The 25,725-nt window shown below is 36.7% G+C and overlaps 1 protein-coding gene across 1 annotated transcript in view; it reads right to left on the reverse strand.

The window, feature by feature from the left end:
- Positions 1-1,044: 1,044 nt before the first annotated feature.
- Positions 1,045-25,725, reverse strand: part of THOC2 (THO complex subunit 2) — a 50,243-nt gene continuing 25,562 nt past the window's right edge. The window contains exons 16-39 of the mRNA XM_057425218.1: positions 25,522-25,606; positions 24,230-24,323; positions 23,663-23,743; positions 23,291-23,387; positions 21,294-21,411; positions 20,348-20,527; positions 19,624-19,788; positions 18,693-18,968; positions 18,115-18,256; positions 16,183-16,340; positions 15,417-15,545; positions 14,786-14,917; positions 14,519-14,703; positions 13,627-13,811; positions 13,237-13,339; positions 12,428-12,864; positions 11,496-11,554; positions 9,940-9,975; positions 6,201-6,338; positions 5,773-5,842; positions 5,541-5,698; positions 4,817-4,893; positions 4,672-4,719; positions 1,045-1,897 (exon numbers count right to left, since the gene is read on the reverse strand). Of these exons, the coding sequence (XP_057281201.1) occupies positions 4,692-4,719; positions 4,817-4,893; positions 5,541-5,698; positions 5,773-5,842; positions 6,201-6,338; positions 9,940-9,975; positions 11,496-11,554; positions 12,428-12,864; positions 13,237-13,339; positions 13,627-13,811; positions 14,519-14,703; positions 14,786-14,917; positions 15,417-15,545; positions 16,183-16,340; positions 18,115-18,256; positions 18,693-18,968; positions 19,624-19,788; positions 20,348-20,527; positions 21,294-21,411; positions 23,291-23,387; positions 23,663-23,743; positions 24,230-24,323; positions 25,522-25,606 (3,133 nt within the window). The 3' untranslated portion in view covers positions 1,045-1,897; positions 4,672-4,691. The remainder of the gene's footprint in view (positions 1,898-4,671; positions 4,720-4,816; positions 4,894-5,540; positions 5,699-5,772; positions 5,843-6,200; positions 6,339-9,939; positions 9,976-11,495; positions 11,555-12,427; positions 12,865-13,236; positions 13,340-13,626; positions 13,812-14,518; positions 14,704-14,785; positions 14,918-15,416; positions 15,546-16,182; positions 16,341-18,114; positions 18,257-18,692; positions 18,969-19,623; positions 19,789-20,347; positions 20,528-21,293; positions 21,412-23,290; positions 23,388-23,662; positions 23,744-24,229; positions 24,324-25,521; positions 25,607-25,725) is intronic.

Below are 25,725 nucleotides of genomic sequence, written 5' to 3' on the forward strand. Positions count from 1 at the left end.
ACGTGAAGACCAAGGTTTTACAGTTCTGCTAATATTTCAGTTTTGATATGTAAAAGTTTTCTCTCCCCTTCCAGGTCACCACTTCTCCTTCTACCACACATGCTGACTGCAGGTACAAAGGACTTAGCTGGGGTCTTCAGAGAGCTAGTCTGTCTGTCTCGCAGAACTCTGGGCAGAGGAGCAAATGCATTCAAAGTTTCAGTCAGTCCTGCAGCCCCTGGAGCAAAAACTGGCTGAAGAGCACAAGGGATGCAGCACCTCCAAAAGATAAGAAACTAGCTGTAACAGCAGCTCCTGCTCCTTGGTGAATATATATTCTCATTGGGTATTTCAGCTGCTGTACCCAGGCCAAAAAAGCTCAGCTTCCACTTATTCCTTCTTAATCACTAAACAGCAAATGGAGACTCAAGACAGGACACTGAATCTCCATTCTCCAAAGAACACAACCCCGGATTCCTTCACAACTCACATTTTCTAGTTAGAACAAGCCAGTGATCATTTTTACTGAAGGAAATCCACAACTTTGGTGGGGGGCAGGAACATGACCCCTTCAAAGACCTCAAGGTTTCTTACCTAGGTGAACATCTGAGATGGCAGCTTCACCAAAGTGACCTACTGTGCCATGTCAGAAGCCAAGCAGAGTCCATTTGTTGTCAGGCATTAAATTAAACTGGTCAAAATAAGACATTTTCAAGACACTCTGGGGTCAGTCCAATTAGACTAAATCAGGAAATGGTGGGAAAAAAGTGCCAGATACTTTAATGAGTCTTGGAGGAGGGACAAATGCTTCAAGAGAAAGGCATAAACTTGACTGAATGTGGGAATGCAGGAACACTGAGCTTCCTGCAATCACTGGAGAAGGAACACAAGGTCATTTTACAGCTAGCACCACACTATGCAATTAACTCTTTGTGTCTGATCAGTAAGCAAGTACAGAGGGCTCATAAGACAGAAAACACCCTCCCAGCATCCCAAATAGTATCAAATGTTTGTAACAATACACAGAGCAATAAAGCGACCACACACAGAACGATTTACGACCCATTGAGAAAACTATTGTTTATTTAGAAAAAAGGTTACACTGGTAGAATTCAGCAGATAAAAAAATTCTTTTTTTTTTCCTTTTTTTTCTTAAAAATGTCATTGTGAAACTTTTCAGACTAAAGTTCGGCAATACAAAGCTCCTGTAGCTGTAATTGAAACTTAATTTACTTCTGGTTTGAAGAGAGCATTTCCAATCGATCTAAAAACATGACAAACAAAAGGTGTGGCAAGGGACAACTGAGCACAGGTTGAGGTCAGGATGGAAGGGACAGGCTTCATTCTTTTTTTCTTTAAACAAGTCAACGTTGTACACAATATACAAATAATCCCTACGCATTGCATGAAAACAGTGCTCCCACTTGACTTTTTTTTTTTAGTCATATTAAAAACAGGCCAAGTAATAAATAAAAACTGAGTTTAAATGAGGTAAATCCAAAAAGGTTCAATAACTGTTTATTTGCGGTTTTCAAACATCTAAAAGAACGCATTTCAGATCGAAAGAATTACTAAACTCAGGCAGTATTTTTGACAACCTAAAGTGGAACTCTGTACACATGAAACCTCATTTGCACTATGGCAACTGTTTGTTTGCAGCACATTGTGCTAAAATATGGAATAGGTAACACTTTCAGCCAGGTACTGAAAATAAATGTGTAAGAAACTAAGCAACAAGTTAAAAATACAGTAATGTACAACTCAACAATTAAATCCTCAGCATGGGGAAATAAAGCAGAGAACTGAATAATTTAAGGAGATGCAGATGGGTCCTCTTCATTCACAAATTTCTGTGCAATCTATACTCTGGAAAATACATTTCTGGTCACAGCTGGGTATCTTCCCATTTCAATCTCACCTGCAACAACAGCACACATAATTAGAATTAGATGTTGTTCAAATGAATACTGATCTCACAACTTAGCGTTTTATTCCATTCACAATTCAAAGAATGAGCGGGGGTGGGGAAATAAAACTAGTTTTATCAGTCATTCATTCCATAACCAATTCAGTCCACAGCAAGAACTGTATTAATGAAGGAGGGAAACACTAATTTAAAGATATAAATAAAACTCAAGTAGTCACTTGTGGAGGTAAAAACTCTTCCAGAAGTACAAACCCCTCAGAATATTACTATCTCTAAATTAAGCAAGAAATACACTAGGAATAATGTTATAAAACAAACTGGAGCACAGCACAACAACAACAACCATGTTGCTACAAAGAGCATTTCTTCATCTTTTACTATGCGAATGATGGGGTGCTGTCACTATTCTAGGGGTGTTGTCACTATTCTAGGCCATATGACCCATCTTAGCCTACTACATAGCTGGATATGAATTTTACTGTGCAACTGACATTTACCTACACCCACGTTGCTTAGGTCATGATATAGTTATAACAACACAGCTGGGCTTTAAGTTGTTACAATCCTCAATTTATGCTGAATTGCTAGTCAAGATAAAACTTCACATTATGAAAGAAAGATGGAAGTCCTGAAGTTGTGAACTTCATCTACCAAAACTGTTTCTTTTTCTCCCCCAAAGCAACATTTAAATGGGGGAAAAACCTGGGGATCCATCCACAGTGTTCAGACAACAATAACCTCTTCAGACCCTTTTTCCAATACTCTCCCTCCCTTTCCTCTTTGAGGCCACAATCCATGTGTGGAGAATTTTTTCAGAAGACATTTCCAGATGATCAGGAAGAGTTCAGAACTCAAATTTTGGTTTCTTAGTTTGTTTTGTTGGACCTCCATCAAAACACACCTCTGTAAGTATTGTATAAGCCATCCTATAATGCTTAGGCTTCTTGGAGAGAAGTTCCCACCAGCAAAGCCTTTACACCTTTCAGACTCAGTCTCTGCTGTTTTAGTTAGAGGCAAACAGAAGAACCGGGGACTGCATCATGGTCTCTCTCTGACACGTCTAAAGCAAGTACAGCCACGACAAGGAGCAATGTTAATTAGGAGCCCACAGCCAATAAATCTCTCCTGTAAGCTTTGCCATACAGTATCACCTGAAGTATTCTCAAACATGACAGCAGACATATAACTGAATTTCAAAACCAGTGAGGTTGGAAGGGACCTCTGAAGACTGTCCACTCCAACACCTTGCTCAAAAAGCAGAATTAACTGGAGCAGGTTGCTCAGGACTGTGGATTACCAACTTAGGTTTTGAATACCCTAAGGATAGCAGCTCCACCACCTCCCTGGGCAAACTGTTAAATTTTTGACCATTCTCTCAGTAATAAGACTTTCGCCCTCCCCCAATATCTTCAAGTGGGGTTCACAACAAATCATACCTATGAAAGGTAGCATCACTTTACAGACCAGCCAAGACAGTTGCGAAAACAAGACAAATTTGGAGGCTCATCAATTCTTCTTCAAAATCCACAACAAAGAATGATTTACTGATTTAAAAATGTTGCCTTCCCCCTAACAGGGTCAGTTTGCCTGATAAAAAGAAAAACTCTGCATGCCTTGTTTTGTTCATATATTACTCTATGAAAGCAAATAATCTCAAACCATGAAAATGTGTAAGTGAATAAAAAACTGTTTCTACTTCATTTCTGCTCGTGCTTCCTTTGAGCTCTCACAGAACCTACACACAAATTTTTAACAAACAATTCATCAATTCTAAATAGAGAACAAACAAGAATGATAAACACTTGGACAATTTGTGAACGTTCAGAAAGAAGCCATATTGTTTGCTATTTGGTAAGCACTATCAGTTATTTTCATGTTTACCCAACATATAGACACTTCTTAAAATGTAAAAAGCGTCCACTGCTTTATGTAGAAAGATTGGTAGCAGCGTGTGCCTCGAGCTGGGGAGGTCAGGTGAACTTATTTTAAGTTCACTGGGACACTTTCTTTTCCTGCCCAAATAACTGAAAATGAGATGTTCCAAGTCTCAAAATGGCTAGCTGCAAACAGGAGAAAAATCCCCACCCTCATACCCCTAAAACTAAACGTAAGTTACCTCATCTTTGCATAGTTCTTAAGAAAAAAAAAAAATCAGAACAGTCAGCTTCAATGAACAATTTATTTTTCTAAAAAACTCTAGCCCAAATATGGGCTACTCAAAATACTCTGAAGTTTCTCTTTTCTTTCTGCAAATAGTCAATGCCTCTATGTGAAAGTTTTCCTTTGGCTTCTTCCTCCTTAAATCTATCAGATAAGAGATGAATCAGAGATAATGAACTGGTTTACTACACTATATAGCAATTTGGTCTAAAAGCTAGTGCTTTCCTTAAATTAAAAAGAGAATACAAAACTTGAGTTCCTAACATATTAGGGCAAGATATTCTTAACAGGTTAGCAAGACTGACGGCTATCACGACCACATTTGCCAAAGAGGTGAGCATCTATACAATCTCTATGCTGATGATGGGGAAGGTTTTTTTTTCCCTGGGATAGAATAAAAAACCACCACAAAAACCTGCCCTCCCCAAGCAAACAAAACCACAACTACCTCCAGAAAATCCCCCCCAAACAACAAAACCACCCTAAAACCCACCCTGGGTGATTTCAGCCCTTTTACACACAGGCTGTTTTGTTTGTATATTTTTTTACCAGTCAAAAGGACCCATGAGGGACACCAAGTCAGAGCAAACCATAAAAATTTTTACCTTGACTGGAACAATCTTCATTATCTGTGCTTGTCTGAAGATTTATGAGTAGATTCAGCGTTAAGGAAAAATGTATTTCCCTACATATAATAAAAGGAAGCTCATTTTCTGTATTGTTCTGAAATGTTAATGTGTAAAAGGATATTGTTTCTTTTCTTCCTTTCCTCCAGTACTGTCTCGTTTTTCTTTCTTTTCTGTTTTTTCTTTATCATGTCTTGATTCCTTTGAAAAATTCATACACGGGAAATCATTTATTATAGTATACAAGGTACAGTCTGATAAGAAGGATTATGAATATTTAAAGTTATAACTGGCCACAGCTAAAAAAGTTATCAGTTAGAATGACAGTAATCAGCTTCTATGATTTCTGAGATTATTCTAACTTTGTCTTGCAGTTGTATGATAACCACTATCACTAATGAGTTAAAACTGGGAACTACTGCTTGGTGTATTACAAATAACTACAAACAGAAATGACTTCTGCTTCCACAAAAGAACGCTGTGCTGACACATGCACATGAATCTGAATATAAGCAGACTAGTTTATGTGTCAGTTAACTCTGCTTTCACATATTTGCTCACCAAGCAAGTCTGCAATATTCTAGATTATTTAAACCCTGAAGTGTAAATTCTGAACTTTCTTCGCTGCTGCCAAAATGAACCATTTCTCCCATTTATTCTACCAGGAGTGAGTGCTGAAATATTTAGAGCCACAAGATACCAGAATTTCCAGAAGCAGCATCTTACACATTCACAGTGTACTTTTTTCAGTTTAGGCCATAAACCAGCAATAAAATACAGGAAGAAAAGAATCAGTTTGCTCTGTCAATGTCAGCATCAAAGCAACAAAATGAGAATACTTATTTTACCTTTTTGCTACCAGAGGAGCTCTTCTCCATCTTTTCTGCTTTAATTGAATCACCTTTCTCTTTTCCTGAAGATTTTGATTTGTTCTTCTCCTTCTCCTTTTCATTTAAGCGAGGGGAATCTGATGGACTTTCACTTTTACTATGTTTTGAAGAACCAGCTAAAAACACAAGACTCAGCTGTAATTCACAGCAAGTAAAAGCCTAATACATACACAAAATGTTAAATACGTACTTGTTCCGTTTTCCTCTTTGCGTCTTTTAGTTGAATCCTGTGGTACCTCCCGGTCACTGTTTGAATGATCCTGGCACCAAATACAATTATGCAGATGTTAACAGATTAAAACATACTCCCGAAGTAGCGCTTGCTTATAATGCTATTTTGGAGAACTGATTTTTGAGTATTCAAATGTATTTGAGTTATTACATCTTGTCTAAACATCCTGTGTGTTTCTTGAGATCAGTTTTGAAGGGAAAAGCATTTGAATACATTACTGTAAACTGACCTTAGAAAAAGCAAAAGGACAAAAGAGAAACACCCCTGATATGGATCACTTTTGCTTGGCTAGACTGTACAGCCAATTATTACTGCAAGGACTTTGAACAGAAAGCTTCCCAAGTATATACCAACTTTCTAAACTAGTTCATAAAAATGTCACCAACCCTTTTTCGATCTTTCCTGTCCTTGTCATCTTTCTTCTCTCTCTCTCTGGATCTTTCCCTTGACTTGTCCAAATCTTTCTTGTCCACTTCTCTCTCCTTACTCTTGGACAGTGTTGGAGTAGTGTGGTTAATGTAGTGCTGTTAAATTAAGGCAATATCACCAAATATTAATATGTATACCTAGATGTATAAATAAAAAGTCTTACTCTAATATAACAGATCTAGCTCAAAAGCAAAATTAAACATTAATACTTTACTACCAAAACCAAAAGTGATTTGAGATACTTTAAAACTTGTTAGCTATAATTTAATATACAGTTTTCTCAACACTGGAAATTCAAGAACACTTTCTCTTAACTGAAACACTTATGTTAAATACACACAACATTGTTCACCAGCATTGTCTGATCCATCAAAACACATCAGATAGCAGCACTATCGAAACAGGGTATGCAGATCCCTGGACTGACTTAACACTTGTCGTTTTGCCTGGAATGAGTGAATGGAATCAGCTGCTTAAACAGATTCTAGTTAATTTTTAAAGAATAAACTTAATCCATGAATAATTTAAACAAATACTATGTATAATACAGGTTTTCATCTAATGTAATACAAAACTCTACCTTAAGCCCAAATTTCAAATGATAAAGCAGGTGAACATAGAAAAGAATTGGTTTTGCTCTATAATGTGTCCTAGATTGTTACTCCACTCTCTCTTCTAACAACTTTGATAAACTCTAAAACATACGAGTTCCACAAAGCTTTATATATTTTAATATAAACTGGGATCACAGGGGAGAAGAACAGAAAAGCCACAGTAAAAGTATAACATTGACAAAGTTTAAACGCTACTCTGTGTGTGCGTGTATATCTGTAATACAGGCACTACTGTGTATAAGTATTAATGTATTCAGTAACTAAATTCTGTCTCCTTAAATACAATTATAAACTAGATTCAAGAAATATTTTTCATAAAGTACCAATAAGGCCACATTTAAATTAAACTCCTCTTTCCTTGGTATTTTATATCCTTAAGTTACAGTAACACACAAACTTGGATCAATACACCTTAATATTTCCCCACTTAAATAAGCTATTAATTCTGGGGAAAACACAGTAGCTTTTAATTAAATATTCTCTATATTTCTTTTTGGAGAGACATTTTACTTAAAAGGACACCAAAGAAAGAGATAAGTAGAAGATTAGTTTAGAACAATCTAGTAATCACTTGATCCAAACAAATATTGTTTCAAATTATTTTATTCTTTTAGCAAAATTAATCCTGCCCTTCTCCAGTTCCGGTAAACGTTTAACTTACCAAAATTTGATGTTACTGGTCCTATGTCAAAAACCACACTGGCAATGTTAGGTCTTTCTTTTATTACTGAACTGGATTTTATTATCCTCCTACACAGCAGACTGAACCTTCAGTACTACTTTCTCCTGTTTTCCCTTCACTCCTCTTTGCTTGTTCCATTTTCTATGTTGCCATTCCACAGGTAAATGTACCCTTGATCCCCTTTTGCTGTCAACTTTCAACAGTGACTTGCAAATACGTTTTTCTATGCAGCCCCATTCAGTTGTCTCCCACAGATGCTTTCCATGTGAGACAGCAAACACATAGCTCTGCTTTCTCCTATTCTGTTTCTTAAGTCCACATAATTGTTCATAACTGATTCCACCGCTCTTCTACCACCCCAATGCAGTTTTGGAAAACCGCATCTCTCCAATCCCCTTTCACAGGAAAGGGCTGGGTTTAGCTCATCAGGCTTTATCAACCTGCTCTAGAAATACTGCTAACTGAAACCACATCAAATTCTGGGCACTGTTGTGTATTGTGTAACTTAGGAAAAGGCCAAAACAAGAATAAACACAAATCTAAACTCAAGTCTGGCTTCATTTATTTTATAACCTGCAATGTAAACCAACGTTTCAATGGTCTTGGTCCAGAAAATGGATGAAGTCAGGAATAAAGAAAGGCTGTAAGGAGACAACAGCACTAGACTTCTACTAACTTTCAGTAGAAGCTGAACCCATAAATCTTCCAAGCTTCTGAATAACCCACCCTTTCCCCAAATAAGTATAAAGAGCATTTGACTTGTCTTACATCATGCATAGGGAACACTGTCAAGCAGTGCCTTAAGTCTGTTAGAATGGCACTGGAGAATGAAAATTAGTTCATTAAGTGAGAAAGAACAGAAAACAGTACTTAGAAGAGGAAAGTTTTGAACACTCTCCATCCCCCAAACACTTAAACCAATAAATCCTTGAAGACACACAACTGCAGTACACTTTCAGTTAAGTCTACAGAAACACATTATAGTCAATTCTAAAGTTTAACTTTTTTTAATTGACTAGAAAAATGAAGCTGTTTGTTGATCATTTAAATACAAATAGCTCCACTGTCTGCTCCATTACCACATCAATGGGTTAATATGTAGAAGGAATAAAAAAATTAGCTTAGCTAATGGAAACTTGAGTGAAGTTTCAATTAACCAGTTGAACCCTAACTAATAAAAGAAGTGAGGGAAAAGTGAGATTATACAGACTACCATATACCACAATTCAGAGAGATGTGAGCTCAAAGCAAATACTGTAGCTTTCTGATTTCAAAAAAAATCTTAAATATACAAGGTATCATCGCAACGATTCATAAATCTTTTTTTGACATGTATGGATTCAATCTATAGACACTGTAATTTCATCAACTGTAAGAATCAAAGGCTACTTCCTATACATTCTCCTTATGAGTAGATATGGTTGGTACTGGAAAGATTCAATACAACCATCAGCAAGCGTCCACTATAAAATCAGGGCTATTTTGAACTAAAAGTGTTCTGAACACTTTGTTTATAGAAACAGAGCTACAAGGAAAACAGCAGCGTAAATGTAGAATAGGAAGTGATAATCCATTATGCGTTTTTAAATTAAGGGAATATAAGTAATCCTAGATAAACCCTAAATTATCCCAGGAAGTCCAAAGGGTCAGCATTTGCCAAGTGATAAACATCTGTGCTATTCAGTTACACATTGATACTGACTGCATCATCAAAAATCGCTAACAGAAACTTTAGAAGATCTGAGCCATTTCCTATTAGCCTAGTATATTAGCAACTTCAGAGTATTTGCGAGTGTTACTATGCAAGTGGTTGAGTCTTTAAAAAACACGACAGAATAGCTGTCTAAATCACAGTATGTCATTCAGCTCTCATCCCACTCTACTCAGCATTTGTCAATCCACACCTGGAATACTGTCTTCATGGTCCCAGCTATACAAAGATGTAAACAGGCTGACAGAACTGGGTTCAGCCTTGAGAAAAGAAGGCTCAGGGAAAACCTTATCACCATGTTCCAGTATTTAAAGGGTGGCTACACAGAAGATGAAGACTTCTTTTTACAAGGAGTCACATGGGAAAGACAAGCATACAGGTTACTTCTGGGGAGATTCTGGTTGGAAATAAGAGGACCAGAAGAGATATTGACCCATAAAATCTCTTTAAAGCATTGACAGAATGGTAAATTCAGAGGATTTTCGTTATGTTGCTTCCACATAACTACTCCTCTATCCTGTACAGAGGTTCCATATAGCAGATTGAAAAAATTCCCCTCTGTTACTATACTAGCATATAAAGGAACGGAATTTAAATTTCCTGGTGGGGTTTGCCACAAGACCAAAAGTTAAGTTCTTTCCACAACAAAACACGAAAGTAAACTTTGGTGGTGTCTAAAAGATTCAAACCTTTGCTGAAGAGTCCTTGAGTTCGTTGAGGTTGTCCTGTAGAAAATGAATGGAGATGACACGTGAGCTGGAATAGTTTTCAGAAACCAGAGGAACTTTGGGAAGCATGGCCGTACCCTTGAAACAAAAAGCAGCTACTCCTTCTGGAATAAATCTCATGTTAATACTGTACACTGAACAAAGCTAGGAACTGAAATAACTTTTAAAAAGAAAGAAGGAGAAAAAAAAGGAAAGAAAAACAAAAGAAAAAAGACAGTCATATCTATTCTCTAGACCCAATTAAGTAAACTACAAACTGTGTTTGTATCTAATTCTTCATAAAACAGTGAAAAAACTCTCCCACCAAAACAAGATATAAAGAAAAAATAGTCTTAACTCTAAATTTAGCTGAGCCACAGGTGAAACAGGTTTAAAACGTTTTTAAACCTGTATCTTCTCCACTTTCAGTTAAATGTGGTAGAAGTTCCTCTAGAATGAGTTTCCATCCGAAACAGGGAAGAAAAATGTCATTGTTTTGAGTAGTTATCACTATCACCTGCTTCCTCAAAACTAGTAACAGATATTTGAGTTTTCCAAAATTAGCCCAAATTTTTCAAGCAAATCTTACACAGAAAAAGATGTATGCTCTGTAAAAACAGGAAAAAAAAGAAAAGCTTGTTCTAAAGTTGGTAAGATGGTGAAGTTTAAAGGCCCACATAATCCATCACAGTGCTCTTGATGAAGTAGTATTAACTTACAGTTTTAAACGTTCAACGTACTGCAAATTCAAAGATTCCATGAACATAGATGGTTTAGAAATAAAAGAGATATGGAGCAAGGAATGGCTACCCTGAGTCTTCAAGTAGGCTACGCCCATGGTTTTGTGCTGCGCTTGAGTGCTTGGGATTTCTCTTTGCTGGGTAGTAGGCTTGGTTGCCACATCTGGTTTTATCGTAACGCAGGGCTCAACATGGTGGGAACCCATTGGAAATAAACAAACCTCGAAGGGAAGGTACAACAGAAGCTGCATGCGCACTGAATATACACAACTACAGGAGAACTGATCACCAAGGAGACTTTAAAATGGAACTCCTTTCAAGACTCCTCCTTAGAAGGCACATATCGGTATGATGCTCATCAAGAAGCCTGATGAATTCAGAGGTATCGTACATCCCGTATCATCCAGTAATCTTCAGCGCTACAGATTCTTCAATAGAAGGGCAGAAAAATATGCTCCACTCTGATGCAAAGACTCATTTGCTTGTAGCTACCATTGACTCCAAAAAAACTGACTGCTTAAAACAATGAGGCACTTCTGTGTAAAAATTCTCTTGCCACTTCCAAACACTATTTACAAAATTTGTGCTAGGTCCTTGAAGCATTATTTTGTTATTTAAAAATATTTTTATAGAAAAAAAATAGTCCGCCAATAAAGAAAAGGAATGCATTTTCTAATGCAACATAAAACCTCCAGTGGTTCCAGTGTATACTTGGCACAAAACTTGAAGGAAGTCGAACATTGGCATCCCAAACTTGTGAGCCTAACATGGGTGCTGCCTTCCTCAGGCTATACTAACCTTTACTGTTGAGGAATGTGATGGAGAAGAATGTGTATCAACTTTGCGGCGTTTTTGTTCTGAGGAAAGAAAAGAACAATAGCACTGTTAAAACACATCTGAAAGAGGATAATCTAATAATATGGCTTTCTGAAATACCAAAATAATTTAGGCTAGAATTTAGGGTTTATCACTATGTAAATTTTGTTATTCTTAAGCTACCTAGAGTTAATAGCATGTATTAACCCTCTTTGTGAAAGTTTACAAGGAAAGTATCATGAGAACCAACTGCTGCAAATTATGCTTAAACTTTTATTTTATGAAAATCTGTGTCAGAATTGCTGTGGAGACCCTGAAAACGTGAGCCCAGTGAAAAGCAACACAACCCTCCTTTACTTAGTTTGCCTTAAGCAGTGCAAGTAAACTCAACATCAGCCTCAGATTATAAGAACTTGAAATACCAACGTTAAGGATTTGTTAATCCTTAATGTAAGAAGGGACTGATAAAGCTTACTGTGTCCTGAAGTAGGACACAGTAAAAGCCTACATCTTCCACAGCCCATTTTCTTTCAATTTAAAGGTTATGAAGAAACTCTTGGTTACACTTTTGAGGGGATTGTGTTAAATTTGTGCAAAACTTGCAAGGCCACAGCTATACAAATGCATTTTAATTTAAAGACCCTTCAAGACTTATACTAAAAAAATTACAGTCTGTAAGAAAACGAGCATTCACAGAGGACATGTGAAGTTCACATGTTCACATAGCTCACCTTTTGCAGATACCCCGACTATCTACTTTAGGCACTAACTGTACTTAAAAGCCAGTGCCAAAATGACAGCTAGCATGTAGCAATTCTTTCTTGCCATCTCTAGCATTTTCAGACATTCAATGATTTCCCAGTGACACCTCCCATTTTAATAGACAAGAGTACCAATTAAATATGCAAACTTACCCCTTTCAGATTCTGATGTTTCTGATCGGGGAACAGGTGACTTCAAGGACCCAGCTACTGGCACCTTTTCTCCTCCTTTAGCATTTTCCTTGGATTTCATTTCCTTCGCTACATCTCTTTCTCTGGATGGCTCCTTTTCTCTCTCCTTTTCTGACGTTGACTTTGACTCAACGATGGTAACAACTGTCTTGGATTTTTCTTCTTTTGAAGCTTTTTCTTCTTTCTTGACCTTTTCCTTCTCCTTGTCCGATTTTGGCGTTTTCTCCTTGATCTCTCTTGCTTTATCATCTTTATTTGCCCGTTCTTCCTTAGGTTTATCTTTCCCATCCTTCCCAAGTGCCTTCATCTCTGGAGTGGCAGATGGAGTCTTGTCTTTTTTTTCTTTATCTTTTTCCTTCCCACTTTTTTCTTTATCCTCTTTCTCCTTAACAATTTTGCTGCATCACAAATAAAAAGGCCAATTAGAATGCATAAATAAACAGCTCCATTTTTACCGCACAGATTTTACTTCTGGTGGTTTGACAGAGCCTCCTAAAGCAGTCACTGTCAGATTTCAGATTTGCTGTCTCTTTATCAGAACAACAAGAAGCAAATGTTTTCATTTGTTTTATCTTTAGCTAAAATGGAATGCATTTAACAACAGTGCCAGATCATTACAGCTGTATATTTTGGAAGAAATTCTCATTTAATAAACTTTGAAGAAAGGGTAAGAATTTCTCAGAACCTGAAAGTAAGGAAGTCAGTTTTAAATATAATTCTATGGTTTGGAAGGAAGAAAACAGAGAATGCCAGAGAGTAGCTTTTCTCACCTATTAGAAGCACTGTTTCCATTGCTTGCAGTCACCTTCGGTGTAGCATTTACAGCTTTATTAACAACCTTCACCACACCCTGAGACTTCTCCTTTAGTTTCTCTATTTAAAAAAGATAATAGTTTTATTTCAGTAAGTTAATATATATCCTACAGATTAAAATAAAACAAGTACCTAAGAATATTCATGTAAGATCATATGTAGCTAACAGTTAAAATAGGTAATTAAATGCAGAACACCCACTCCCAAAACCAACTAAAAACTAAGAACACAACACTGACCCAATTTAACATCACATTCAGATTTTTTCACTTTAATAAGCTAAACCTTGATGTCAACAGAATTCTACTAAAAAAATAAAAATAAGCAGTAATCATAGGTTTGTTTACCAGTCTCCTCAGCAGTGCCTTCTTCCAGTCTAACTGTATTTATTGTGAGAGATGTAGGCATCCCAGCACCACCTGGCCCATTTTGTACTGTTGCAGCTACAGCATTCCTGGCAGGTGGGTCTTTGTGGTGGAATTCATTTTCAGGTATCATGAAAGGCTTCCTACTTTTCAACTGCCCAGAATAGCTGCAAGTCGCACAGATTGTTAAATATGCACAAACATAAAGCAAAACATGGGTTGAATCTTAAATGAGGATCTAATCTAACAGTTCATCTGTTATTTATTTCACAGGTTTTCCCAACTGATATGCAGTTTCTTCCCCCTTTATCGATGAGCTCAAAAGAAACACAAACAAAACAGAACAAAAACAAACAAAAAACCTACTAGACACAGAAGCAGCCCTACCTCCACACTCTCTTCACCACCACCACACACTCCCCTGCCAAACATGCAGAAGAAACAGCCTACTGTCAAAACTTATAACTCTGAATTGTCCCTCAAGCATACGTGGATGATTCTGCATTCATCACAAAGATGTGAAGCATAAATAAGCATTTTTAGAATCATATAAACTTCCAAAATCTAAGCAGTCTTGCATCAGTGGCCCTTGGCTTTCTTCATTTTACTCTCCCTCCTATATACTTGCTGCTATACTACTTCTCTACAACTAAACTATGCTCTTGTGAGTGTTTTACTAGAGTCTTGTAAAGAAAATTAGTGATCATCCAGCACAAAATGAATGTTTTCATTCACACTGCCAGTACTGAGATGCAGGATAGCGAAATCTTCTGTGATAAGGTAAAAATCAATGTTAGGACTGTAACAGTTCCGAGTCTTTAGAAGCCTTTCATGATCCACTTTTAACCACTTTCTTAAAGTAAGGTGTTGTTACCCCATAGCCAATGCATATAGATCAGGTCTCTTCTCTTTCTCTTCCTGACATATCTTGTGTACTCTTCTTTCCAAGGCTTGGCCCAGATTCAGCACTTTTGGATACCATGGAAGGATTTTGGTCAGCACAATCAGGATATTTCTGATATGTGTGTATTCCCCCGTTTCAAGGCAGTGCACAGAAGCCTGGAACGCAAATGAATTCTAATGAAGCTTTTATTGTTACTAAAGCTTCCAAAAATCTATGTTTTTTGACATATTTATTTACCTTAGTTAGTTTGTAGTGCCATTTGTGTACCACATGTCTAAAATTCTCATAATCCAATTGATCAGCTTTATTTCCACCATCAAATCCAGTTGCCCGTAATATAGTTAGGAAACCTGGATAGTTGCCACATTCCTAAATTGCATAAAAGGAAGAATATTTATTTTTCAGGAAGCATGAAAACAGTAATTCTGCAACAGTTAATATGGTAGCTACAGCACTTTTTCACTGATTCTGTTAAAGACTAAGACACAACTACACTTTACAAGACTTACAGACTTCTTTTAAAAGCTTATTTATGTTGAAACCCGAGTTGTGGTCAAGAGAAAAGATTACTCATCATTTAAATAGCTTTTGCAAAGAATATTATGAGTTTCCATACGCTCCCTGAATTATCTTCAAGACAAGCTATCAGAAATGTAAGATTAGTTTTTTTTCAGCCATATATTTTCTGACACCACACAAAACTATTCTATTAAAATTACATGAATTACAGAAACTCAATTTTAAGACTACACTAATAAAAAATTCGGTGTTTCTACATCTATTTCACTAAATCCATTTTTATTGGGCTGAATTATGCAAGCGGCCATTACATTCTCATGAGCAAGTTTGTTTCAATAACTTCACGTACCTTTTCATATATGACTCTGTCACTGTGCCACCTAGTCACAGTCTCCAGCATACAGCACAAAAACCTGCCATATCTACTAGCTTCATTTTCAGTGCAACTTGCAACTGTATATATAATATCAGAGAAAACCTGTGAACAGCAGCAGTAAAAGGTTACAATGACTTCACTGAATTACAAAAAGAACAAGAACCAACAAGAATTGCAAATTTCTCATCTAAGCCGCTGTTAAGCTGGCTTCTAAATATAAAGGAGATCTCAAAATATTCTTGGTCTGTGTCTTCATTGGCATATAAGTGTTTTGTTTTCAAATCAGTAACTTGTTTGAGCAGGTGGAAGTAGACACCTAGCCAAGATGATGCACCCTGGCCTGTGCAGGTTCATCAAAAGGGCTCCTGCAATTGCTTGTTTTTGTCAAGTGGGCTGGCTACTTGAGTAGGAATACATACACAACTGAAAATGGGAGAGTGAAATGAGGCCAAAGAAATGCAGACCACTGGAAGGCTGCAAAACCCAAATGCAAGTCCTGTGTCTGCTAATGCCTTTGCTCTGATACTCTAGTCTCATTAGATAAACCAAAACCAAAATTTCTTGCAAATAAACCCCTGAAGCTCTAGGAAAACTTGGTTTGTAGAACCTGAAGTACTTTTGGTTGTCACAGAGTCTAGAATTAAAAGATTTTGTTTACCCTTTTGGGAGGCAGGTAGGACACTAGCTCTGCATGCTCATAATAGTAATTAAGTACATACACATGGCTCTAGGTACTTACTCTGTCATAGCAAAGAAGTGTGGAGAAGTTGGGTGTTTTCTGCTGATGCACCAGTTCTACAAAGTGAGCACAATAAACTGCATCGATTGCCGAAAAAATGCACCGAGGAAATATACATAACTGCAGAAATTTTGTGATAGTCTCATTTTTGGTAGACTCTTCAAAAACAGAGAAGTTGGAAGAAACAAGAAAGAAAAACCAGTTAGTAAATGGGTTAACACTCAACTGCTCTCTTTCCAAGTTCATTGTCACACATCTGTATTCTTGAGTTTGTATATTAGGCCACTTGTTTTCCAGACATATCTTTAGCACTGCTCAGAAAAAGTCAAAATAAGCTGAAGTGTCTGAGGATGGGGGCATGGTAGGAGGGTGGCTGCAGCAAATCTTCATTTCTTACTGGGAAAATGCTTCTATTACACAATAGGGTGTGAGGGAGGGAAGAGGCTCAGAAAAACCTTTGGTCAACTCCAAATGCTCAAATTCTGCAAATTAGCAGAAGCAGCAGCATCTGCTATTTCTCTAGAACATTTTTCTCTTTTCTAGATGGGGTGACTTTCAGGTTGGTTCCCTTAGAAATGGAAGAACATGTTGTCTATGCATATACAATCCTTCAACAACCATTTTTTCAACCAAACAATTACAGGAATTTAAAGACAGTCTTCACTAAACCACCATCCCAATACAGATATATTGTGTGAAGGCTTCATTCTACCACTGAGTGAAAGACTGCACTGTATGCTCAAGTTACCCCATTCTATCTGACCAGTCACTGGCTGGCCAACGTAACAATCAACCACATACCCAAACTGGTACCATGAGCTCTTGCCCAGTTAACAAGGAGCATAAAAACAAGCTGGGAGGGATGCACAGCACAAAAAGGCAGGCAAGAAGAAATTAAACACAAGGATGAAAGCACAGAACTGAAGACTGAAAATGGATGCCTTCAGAGGAAGAACAGTCACAACCCTCATGAGGGCAACTGGTGTTTTTTTGCTGGGAGCAGACAAATTTATCAGTCAGGTCTAGACCTAGGCTGGTAGTATTTTTTCAGCCAGTTATTTCATGTAGCTAATTAGCTGTCCATAGCAGTGCATTAAATACTTGGGAATAACTTTTCTTAACTGTCAATGTTTCTTCATTAGATCATTTGGGTGTATCTTACATGAGTCAGACAATAAAACGCTTTTCCACTGGATTATGCTAGGCTCCTTGGGACAGATGAACAACTACTTCCAGCTACAAACTGAAAGTTCCTCCAGGAAGAAAACTGACCAGAGAAAAACATTTCAGATTAACCATACTAGTAGAGTTCACAATCAATATGAAACATTACAGAGGCTTTATCAGAGGAAAAAAAACAAAAAAAAAAATGTTTGTTCTGCCTTCTGCACATCTGCCCCACGAAACATTTGCATGCTGTTTCATTTTGTGGTGTAGTTAGGCTTGCACAATACTTGTCATTGGAACAGGGTTTATGTTACTGCTGAGGTACTGGCATATTGCTCCTAATCATAGGACTTGACCGTTAAACTGTTCATGGATTGTTTATATGCCTATTTCTTGCAATGTAGCAATTATCCTAACTTAGCAGCACTCTAACTGCAGTAAATAAGCACAAGCTATCTTGCAGTTATAACTTTCCACTGAATTGGTCAATCTTTGATTTCTTTTCTAAATTAATACAATATTTGAAAGGTCTTGACATCGTTTCTTGCAATGGCAAGATACAAACAAAACATCACCCTAAAAACCAACTTCTCCACATTTGCAGCAAAGACACATTACATTCTAATTAAATGTTTGCCCTGCTAACAGACCTCAACATATAAAGAGATTTTAAACATTAGGAGTATTAGTAAAAGCTGACTTTTTAGTTCTGGGGACACCAAGGACTATAAAAACATCCAGAGTGTTTCCCCTACAAACACTTACTTGCCAGAAGCCAGTTATCCTTCTCTAGTTTGAGTCTCTGTAGGACCCTCTGCACATGCTCCAACTGCTTCTTCTCCTCTTCAAGAAGCTTGTCCTGAAGAGCTGTGCAACGTTCTTTTTCTTTCTTCTTTTTATTTGGAGGCTACAAAATGTCAATGCAGCTCACTTAGTATTATTCTAACACTTGCTATAGACATAGCAATTAAATTCCTGATAATGCTAAAGAACACCTGAAAAAGCTTTCTTTAGAAAAAGATTCACTAAATAAACTTCTGCTTTCGTAATCAACTGATTTTATGAATACTGTCAAAGACAAAAATGAACAGCTAAACCACAGCTAAATACAGGTGTCAAAAAACTCTTTGTGAAACATAGACTTTCCAGTAATTTTCACTTAGTGAAGTCACTGGTTATTTTTAATGCAGGAATTATAAGGAAGAGGAAATCCAAATCATGTGAATGCAACAAATCAGGATCAGGTGAGAAAACCTCCCAGATAAAAATGACCTTAATATAAGATTTCACAAAAATAAGAAAAGAGTCTTTCAAGGTTAGACCATAAAAATACATAAACATACCATTTCCTGATTGTCATCTATGGCTTTCATCTGGACTTTAAGTTTATTGACTTCTCTGTCATAGCTACTATGTGGGACAGCAAGGTCATACATTGTCAAAGACCAGAATGTAGCGTAAAACTGAGGACTGATGTCATCCCATACTTTGGGAAGGTGCAGAGAAATCACAGCATCATGAACAGGAGCCATCACCAGCTCACACGATGTAATGTATTTGTGAACTTTGTGCTGCTGCTTATTGCCCTTCTCAGCTTTTTTTAGTTCATCATACTTTGACTGTGGAGAAAAAAAAATGAAAAATAAGAAATTTGAGAAGTTAAATTATTTTGGTTTATGAGATTACAAAAACCTACATAACAAATATTTACACACAAGAAAAGTCATTTATGAACACAAAGCACTGAAAACATCTTACAGAACTTTTAAGTATTCATCCATATTGGATGGATTTACCTTCTTCTGATGTTGCTACCTAGTGTTATAGTAACACATCATACTACACCAAGTAAGATTTGCTCTCAATATTTAACATTTTAGATGCAGGGACAAATCCATTTCTGACACTTCCTGAGATACCACACCTTTTGGCAGCCGCAATGTTTTCCTCCACAGCAAAAATACATTGAAAACATCTGCAGAATCTGCACTTTTCAGGGAATGGGGAGGAAGAGAACTGCTGATCACCCAAATCATCAGAAGAGATGACTTTATAAGCTACAACCTCTGTCAGTGGTGTCAAAGCTGACACACAGGCCACATTTTTTATGAAGACAAAAGATAACCTGCTCCAGCCCACAGCTCCTCTTTCTACTTCTACTCATAAAGCCCCTGCAATTTTTATTTAGCAAACATTAGCAGAAGTCTAGCACATATATTGATAGCATGTAATATGGCAGTGCTAATGACAGGCAAACAGAAGCATTCTACTTACTGAAATATGATGTGCATACATGGGTCTTGAGAGGAAAAATGCAGCATCATGAGGTGTGTGAAACTCGTTACAGAGAACATCAATAGAAGGCACTCGCTTAATGTAATCCTCTGTGCTTAGATTGGATGCTAAAAACCCACCAAACTGTACCAGGGTGTCATGGCACTACGTGGGAAAGACAGAAAAAGTTAGCAAACAGTCTTATTTTGTTCAGAAGTGAAGATCGGGAGAGCTTGACCTTTTTCTTTTCTTCTTATTAAAAAAGTTAACACACAGTACAGCAAAAATTATCCCATGCCACGTACTTCTGTCGTTCAACACTGACTAAAATCTATCTGTGCCAAAAAAAAAAAAAAAAAAAAAGCCCTAAAAAAGCCAGCAGAACTGTAAGAGCATTCTAATCTACCAGAATGAAATTAAACTAGTTCCTATTGCCTAAGGCAGCACAGGAATTCAGGCTGTTTCTTTTTAATAGAAAAAAGTTCCTCTAACAAAGAAAGGTCAGAAAAACACAATAGCTGCCTTAAGAAATAAGAATTTAACTTTTAATGACAAAGGACATTTTAATCTTTCACTCAGAAGTCACTTGTCAATATATATTTAATATACCCATATATTTTAGATGAGATCACTACAACTAATTCTGAAAATTCTTATATATTGGTATTTTGTAACAGTAGCAGTTACCAAAGGGGTTCTCATAAATGCAAGTGGTTTTACTTGCCTGATCATACAGTTTTCCCACCAGCTTCAGATGTTTTTCCCCTCCCTCTTGAAAGATCACACCATTTCTCTGTTGAGCCATAAGCAGGCACAGTGGAAGGGCAAGATCATGGTCCAATAATGCATCTTTCAATCTCTGAGAAGATTTTTTCGTGTTCCTGATCTGGCCAAAATATCCACCCTGCACAGTACAGAAAATGTTACTCAAGTTTGGAAACACTACATCACAAAATGGAAACCATACTGATGAATTAACATCGCTGGAGTGCCCGGTCCACCAATAACACCCTCTCTCTGGGTCCTGTACAGCAATGTGTAGGGATATATATATATATATGAATCAGAAACTAACTAGTCTTGCATGCTCTTAATTAGTCTTTCACGCAGCAAACTGAGAGATATTTCAGCTCAGGCACCATGACACTGCATTTTAGACCTAGGTCTGCTCAACATCTCTTCTCTGTTCAGTACAGGAGTTTCAGATTTTATGCCTATAAATTTATGCCTATTCAACCCCCTGAAGAGTTGAGTCTAGGTCAGATTCAACTATCTCTTTGACACCAAGGCTGCAACAGTTCTAGCTGCTGAAATGGTTTAAGATATTTATCCACTCAACAGGGAGCTGCTACCACCCAGAGCAGGGCTGAAACAGCAAGACTGCATAATGTGCAAGCTCACTGGCTCCTATAATTCACGCATCTGTCATGTAACACTGGATAATGAAAGCTGCTTTTGTTGATATGTTGTGAAGCACAACAATTAAATGCTCTGGTTTACAATGTCTTGGCTGTCTGTCTGCCATGCTTGTAAGCCTCAGAAAGAGTGGTTCTCTGATGAGAGCAATAACACTTTTGTCAGCTATGCTGCCAGAGTTCATGAATTAGAGTCTATAGAACCACCATTAAGAAGCAACAGCTATTAATTAATTAAATTTACCAGGGACATACCTCAGCTTTTAGTTGTTCTCCACCAGTCATGGCTTCCAATTGCTCCATTGTCATTTCTTCCGTGATTTCTATCCCTGCCATTTTCTGCACTACCTCTTTTAAAATAAGCAAATCAAAGCTGCACAGAAAACAGAAAAGTGGAGTAAAACCGAGAACATTTGTTTAAGAAATGGAACCCATGACATTCAATACAGCATAAAGCAATACTATGATGAGCATGAAAACAAATAACATTTAATTAGTTTATGAATACGAAACTAGTATGCAGAGCGCACCAGGATTTCTTTATTGCAACTAAAAAGTTACTACTGAATAGCAACGCAGGCATTCAAAAAGCTGGATCCCAGAAACCCTTCACAACAATTTCATTGTTTTTGAAAATAATTGTGAGAGTAGTGCTATTAACTTTTAAGTAGCAACAAATTAATCATAAAGTTTATTGCTCCCTTTTGCTGTTTTACATGCTTCATACTGTATCTATCCAGTTATTTCATTTCATACTGTAGCTATTCAGTTATTTCATGAACATGGAATATTTGAAACTTTATTTTAAAATTCCAGAATAGTATACAGCCTTAGAAATTTACTGACAAAAAAAATCAGCCTGGAGAGGTTATTTGGAACTTGGATGACTTTTTTTTTTTACTTAAAACACAGTATATACAAAACGCTTCAATAACCATCCTGACCAGAGACCAGGCTTTACTGCCTGCCCAGAATTCTACAAGGGCAATGACATCTCCTCAACAGAACACAGTAAACTGCACCATGATCATTCAAATCATGATCTTATAAAATATTCAAAAGCAGTATTTTCCAGTAACTTCTGAAATTTGTGTGACCTACTTACAGGAAGTACAGACCTGTGCCCTCTAAATCAAAGGGCTGTATTTAAATAATTTATACTGTTGATTTTTTGTTTTGCTGCTCCAACCACAAATATGCATTCTGGCTAGGAACTAAGAAATAGCCAATTCAAATAACTGAATACTCCAGTCCTATGAAACTGGTGACAGCAGCAAATCCATTTTAGTTTTACAATCCCAAATACTAAAATAAGTAGGGTCCTTTGGTTTGGGGTTTGTTTTTTTTCCCCCCAAAATACGTGAAGTCTTAATTCTAGGGAAAGACAAGAAGCATTACTTACCCTTCCTCTGTGGCTCAATGTAATTGTACCATCATCAAAATACAAAACAAATTTGGGACAGGGGAGCACATGAGACTGATTGTCTACGTTGCAGGGAAGGTAAAAAAACCTACATTTCTCAACAAATACCCTAAAATACCATGCTGCATTATCTCCATTGGAGAGCTATCTTTCAAGTAAGCATATCGAGATTCACAACAGAAAAAAGTTGATACTCACCTATGTGATAAAAACAACACATTAAAATTAAGTACATAAATGAAACAATAATACTAAATGATGGGAATGGAAGGACAAAAGGAAAATTCAAATTGTAAACTTTGTTTATATATATATATTTTTTAGTTATAATTAACATTCACCTATGAAGAAGCAATTCAACTGCCATTAAATGAACTGGACAAACTATTTAAAGCACTGTTAAAATGTTAAGAGCCATCTCTGCAAAGAAGACATTACAAGGAAAGAATAAACTAAATCGGTCACATCCTTTTATAACCATGGCTACTTATTTCTTAAACAATATACTATAATTTCTGTAAAATATTACATACTGGCAGGGTTTTCCCCTGTCTGGTTAGCTGTTAAGATAACTGTATTATAATAAGTTACAGATTAAAAAAATCAGTACTTCAAAAATAACATGTCACAGCTATGCAATTAGAGGAAATATAATGTACCCTAAAGAGGATATTATTCTTCCTGCCGTTTAGATTTTTTAACCTTCCTAGTATTATGGAATTTAACGACTACATGAGTAACTGCAACATCAAGCGCCCATCTATCAGCAAACATCCAAGCAAAACACTATAAAAAGTAAGTTTATAAATATCAGTTGTGCCAGACTTGCCTTTTCCCAGCTTTCAATTGGTTGGCTACATACTGAAGTAGACCAGCAAGTTCAATTGGGTATTTCCGGAAAACTGCACCACAAAAACTTGCCAGACCTGAAGCAACAAAAACAGTTGTGATTGCACCTCACAAGATACTTATCGTTACATAGGCATTAACCACCTACATGCAGAATGTCTGTAGTACATGGATTTTTGCAACACAAAGAAAAAAATCTTTTCCTATTGATTAAACTTGCCAGCTTTCTGCTTTGTTTAAAAAGTTAGCTGGCAGATCCAAGTACTGATCATAATGATCAATGCTATGGTAGGTCACAGAGCAGGTGAAGTATTTTAAACATAAATGTAATAAATGAAACAAAAATACTAACTCTGCAGCCAGCTTGAGATTGTAGTGTCATCGTGCTTCATTCTCTCCTTCTCAGGGTTTGCCAGAGCTTCAATAATACAGTCTTTGGTCGAGTTAAAGAGAACATTTTTCCTCAGTTTGTAAACACAAAACTTACACAAACCTGTTTTTCAAGCTCAACTATTTGTAATATGTGAACATGATGTGCAAGTATAGCAAGCATGATATAGGGAATCCACTAACACAGTTTTGGTATAAAAAATAAAATTAAATTAACTTAGCAGTATTTACCTCACTCTTTACAGGATCAGTGTGCCTTCAATAACAGAGTGAAGTAGTAAAAAAAAAAAAAAACCCTAAAAATCTTAAAAATAAAGTTTAATTTGCTTAGTATGAAAGAATGAATAGAGGGTTTTGCAACCCATTAAGAGCAAACAGGTATTTGCAAATGTCATTAAAATTTCCAGCAAAAAAGCAGCAAGAATAGAAAACAACAGGAGATAATATTTACTCACAGACAATAGATTTCATCTGGCTTCAACTGCAACTTTATCAGTAACTACATGTATCAATTTACATAAAAGGATACATGCCAAGACATCATAGTTCAGCGAAGTGAGGTATTTCAGTGAATCAACAACCGGAGTTATTAAGTTATCGTATTTTTGTATTTGCGATAAGATCTGGAAGTCACAAAAGACATTCAGCTGAACAGGAGCAGTATTCCTTATCATCCACACAAATCAAAACCATTTAACAATGCTTATTAAATATTCAGAACCTACACAAAACATGCTTTGAAATGATTTTTCTGAAGGTCTTAAACCACTTTCAAAGGCAATATCAGTAATTTATCTAGTGCCTTAGAGATACCAATGAAACATGTCTCTAACATGTAAAAACAATTCTATATAATTTTTTCTTTTCAATTATCAGAGAATAAAATCGCAAAACATTTCACTCACTTTTTTCTAAGATTTCTTAAGACTCCTAAATCTTTGCAGTATGCTTCCGTTGCTACATACAGTAAGAAGACTATTATAAAAAAGAACCTAAGTCATAGAATCATAGAGTAGTTAGAGTTGGAAAGGACCTTAAGATCTAGTTCCAACCTCCCTGCCATAGGCAGGGATGCCTCACACTAGAACAGGCTGCCCAAGATTCTGTCCAACCTGGCCTTGAACACTGCCAGGGATGGAGCATTTACCACTTCTTTGGGCAACCCATTTCAGCACCTCAAAGAACTTCTTCCTTATTAATCTAATTTTAGAATGTTCTCTTTGGTACATGACATGCATGCACATGTGCGCTGCAGCATTAATTTCTTCAAGTAAAATCTAAGAACTGGTAGACTGATAACCACAAGTCACATTTGTGCATAGGGTGGAGATCCACCAACATACTTTCACACCTCTCAGCATTCTGTAGCACCAAGCAATCTTAAAAATCCTCTGCAACTTCACAGGAGTATTTCAGATTTCAAAGCTTTGCGTTTTCTTCCAACTAACCCTGGTGTACCTTCATCACATGTTATTTCCAACCACCCAGAGCAACCTAATTTGAACTTGCGCTCTTCATAACCTGATGTACCCCTGTACCCCTGTACCTCTGAGACCCACCTCAGCTATCTCAGACTAAATACTCTATTCCTATAAATGAATGTAATTTTATGTGCAGTGATTATTAAATATGACAATAGCTCTTGAAAAAACATCTCATGCCTGTGCCCTACTAAGCAAATTAGCATGTTTTAAATTTTACATCAAAAATGAAAAAATTACGAAATTAGAACTGCCCTCTCACTAAGACAGCAGGTGTCTTCCTGTACTTTAATATAAATTCTTAAGATGAAATAGTATTCAAATACATATAACTACATACATAATCAAATAAAATTGTAGGATTGCTGTGGCTGAGCTTCCCAATTTGTCTTCCAGAAGGTTTCACATTTTCCTTAGTTAAACGCCTGTGAAAGGGAACATATTTTATTGGAACAGACAAGCTAAAAGAAGAAAACAACAAGTTAGTTCCAGTAAAGAAATACCGTTTATTAGTCACAGAGAATAAATACTCACTAGCAGGAGT

The sequence above is a fragment of the Pezoporus wallicus genome, unplaced genomic scaffold (assembly GCF_028554395.1).
Source record: "Pezoporus wallicus isolate ANWC-B61680 ecotype Strahan unplaced genomic scaffold, APGP_CSIRO_Pwel_v1 scaffold_6445, whole genome shotgun sequence".
In the NCBI taxonomy this organism is placed as follows: Eukaryota; Metazoa; Chordata; class Aves; order Psittaciformes; family Psittacidae; genus Pezoporus; species Pezoporus wallicus.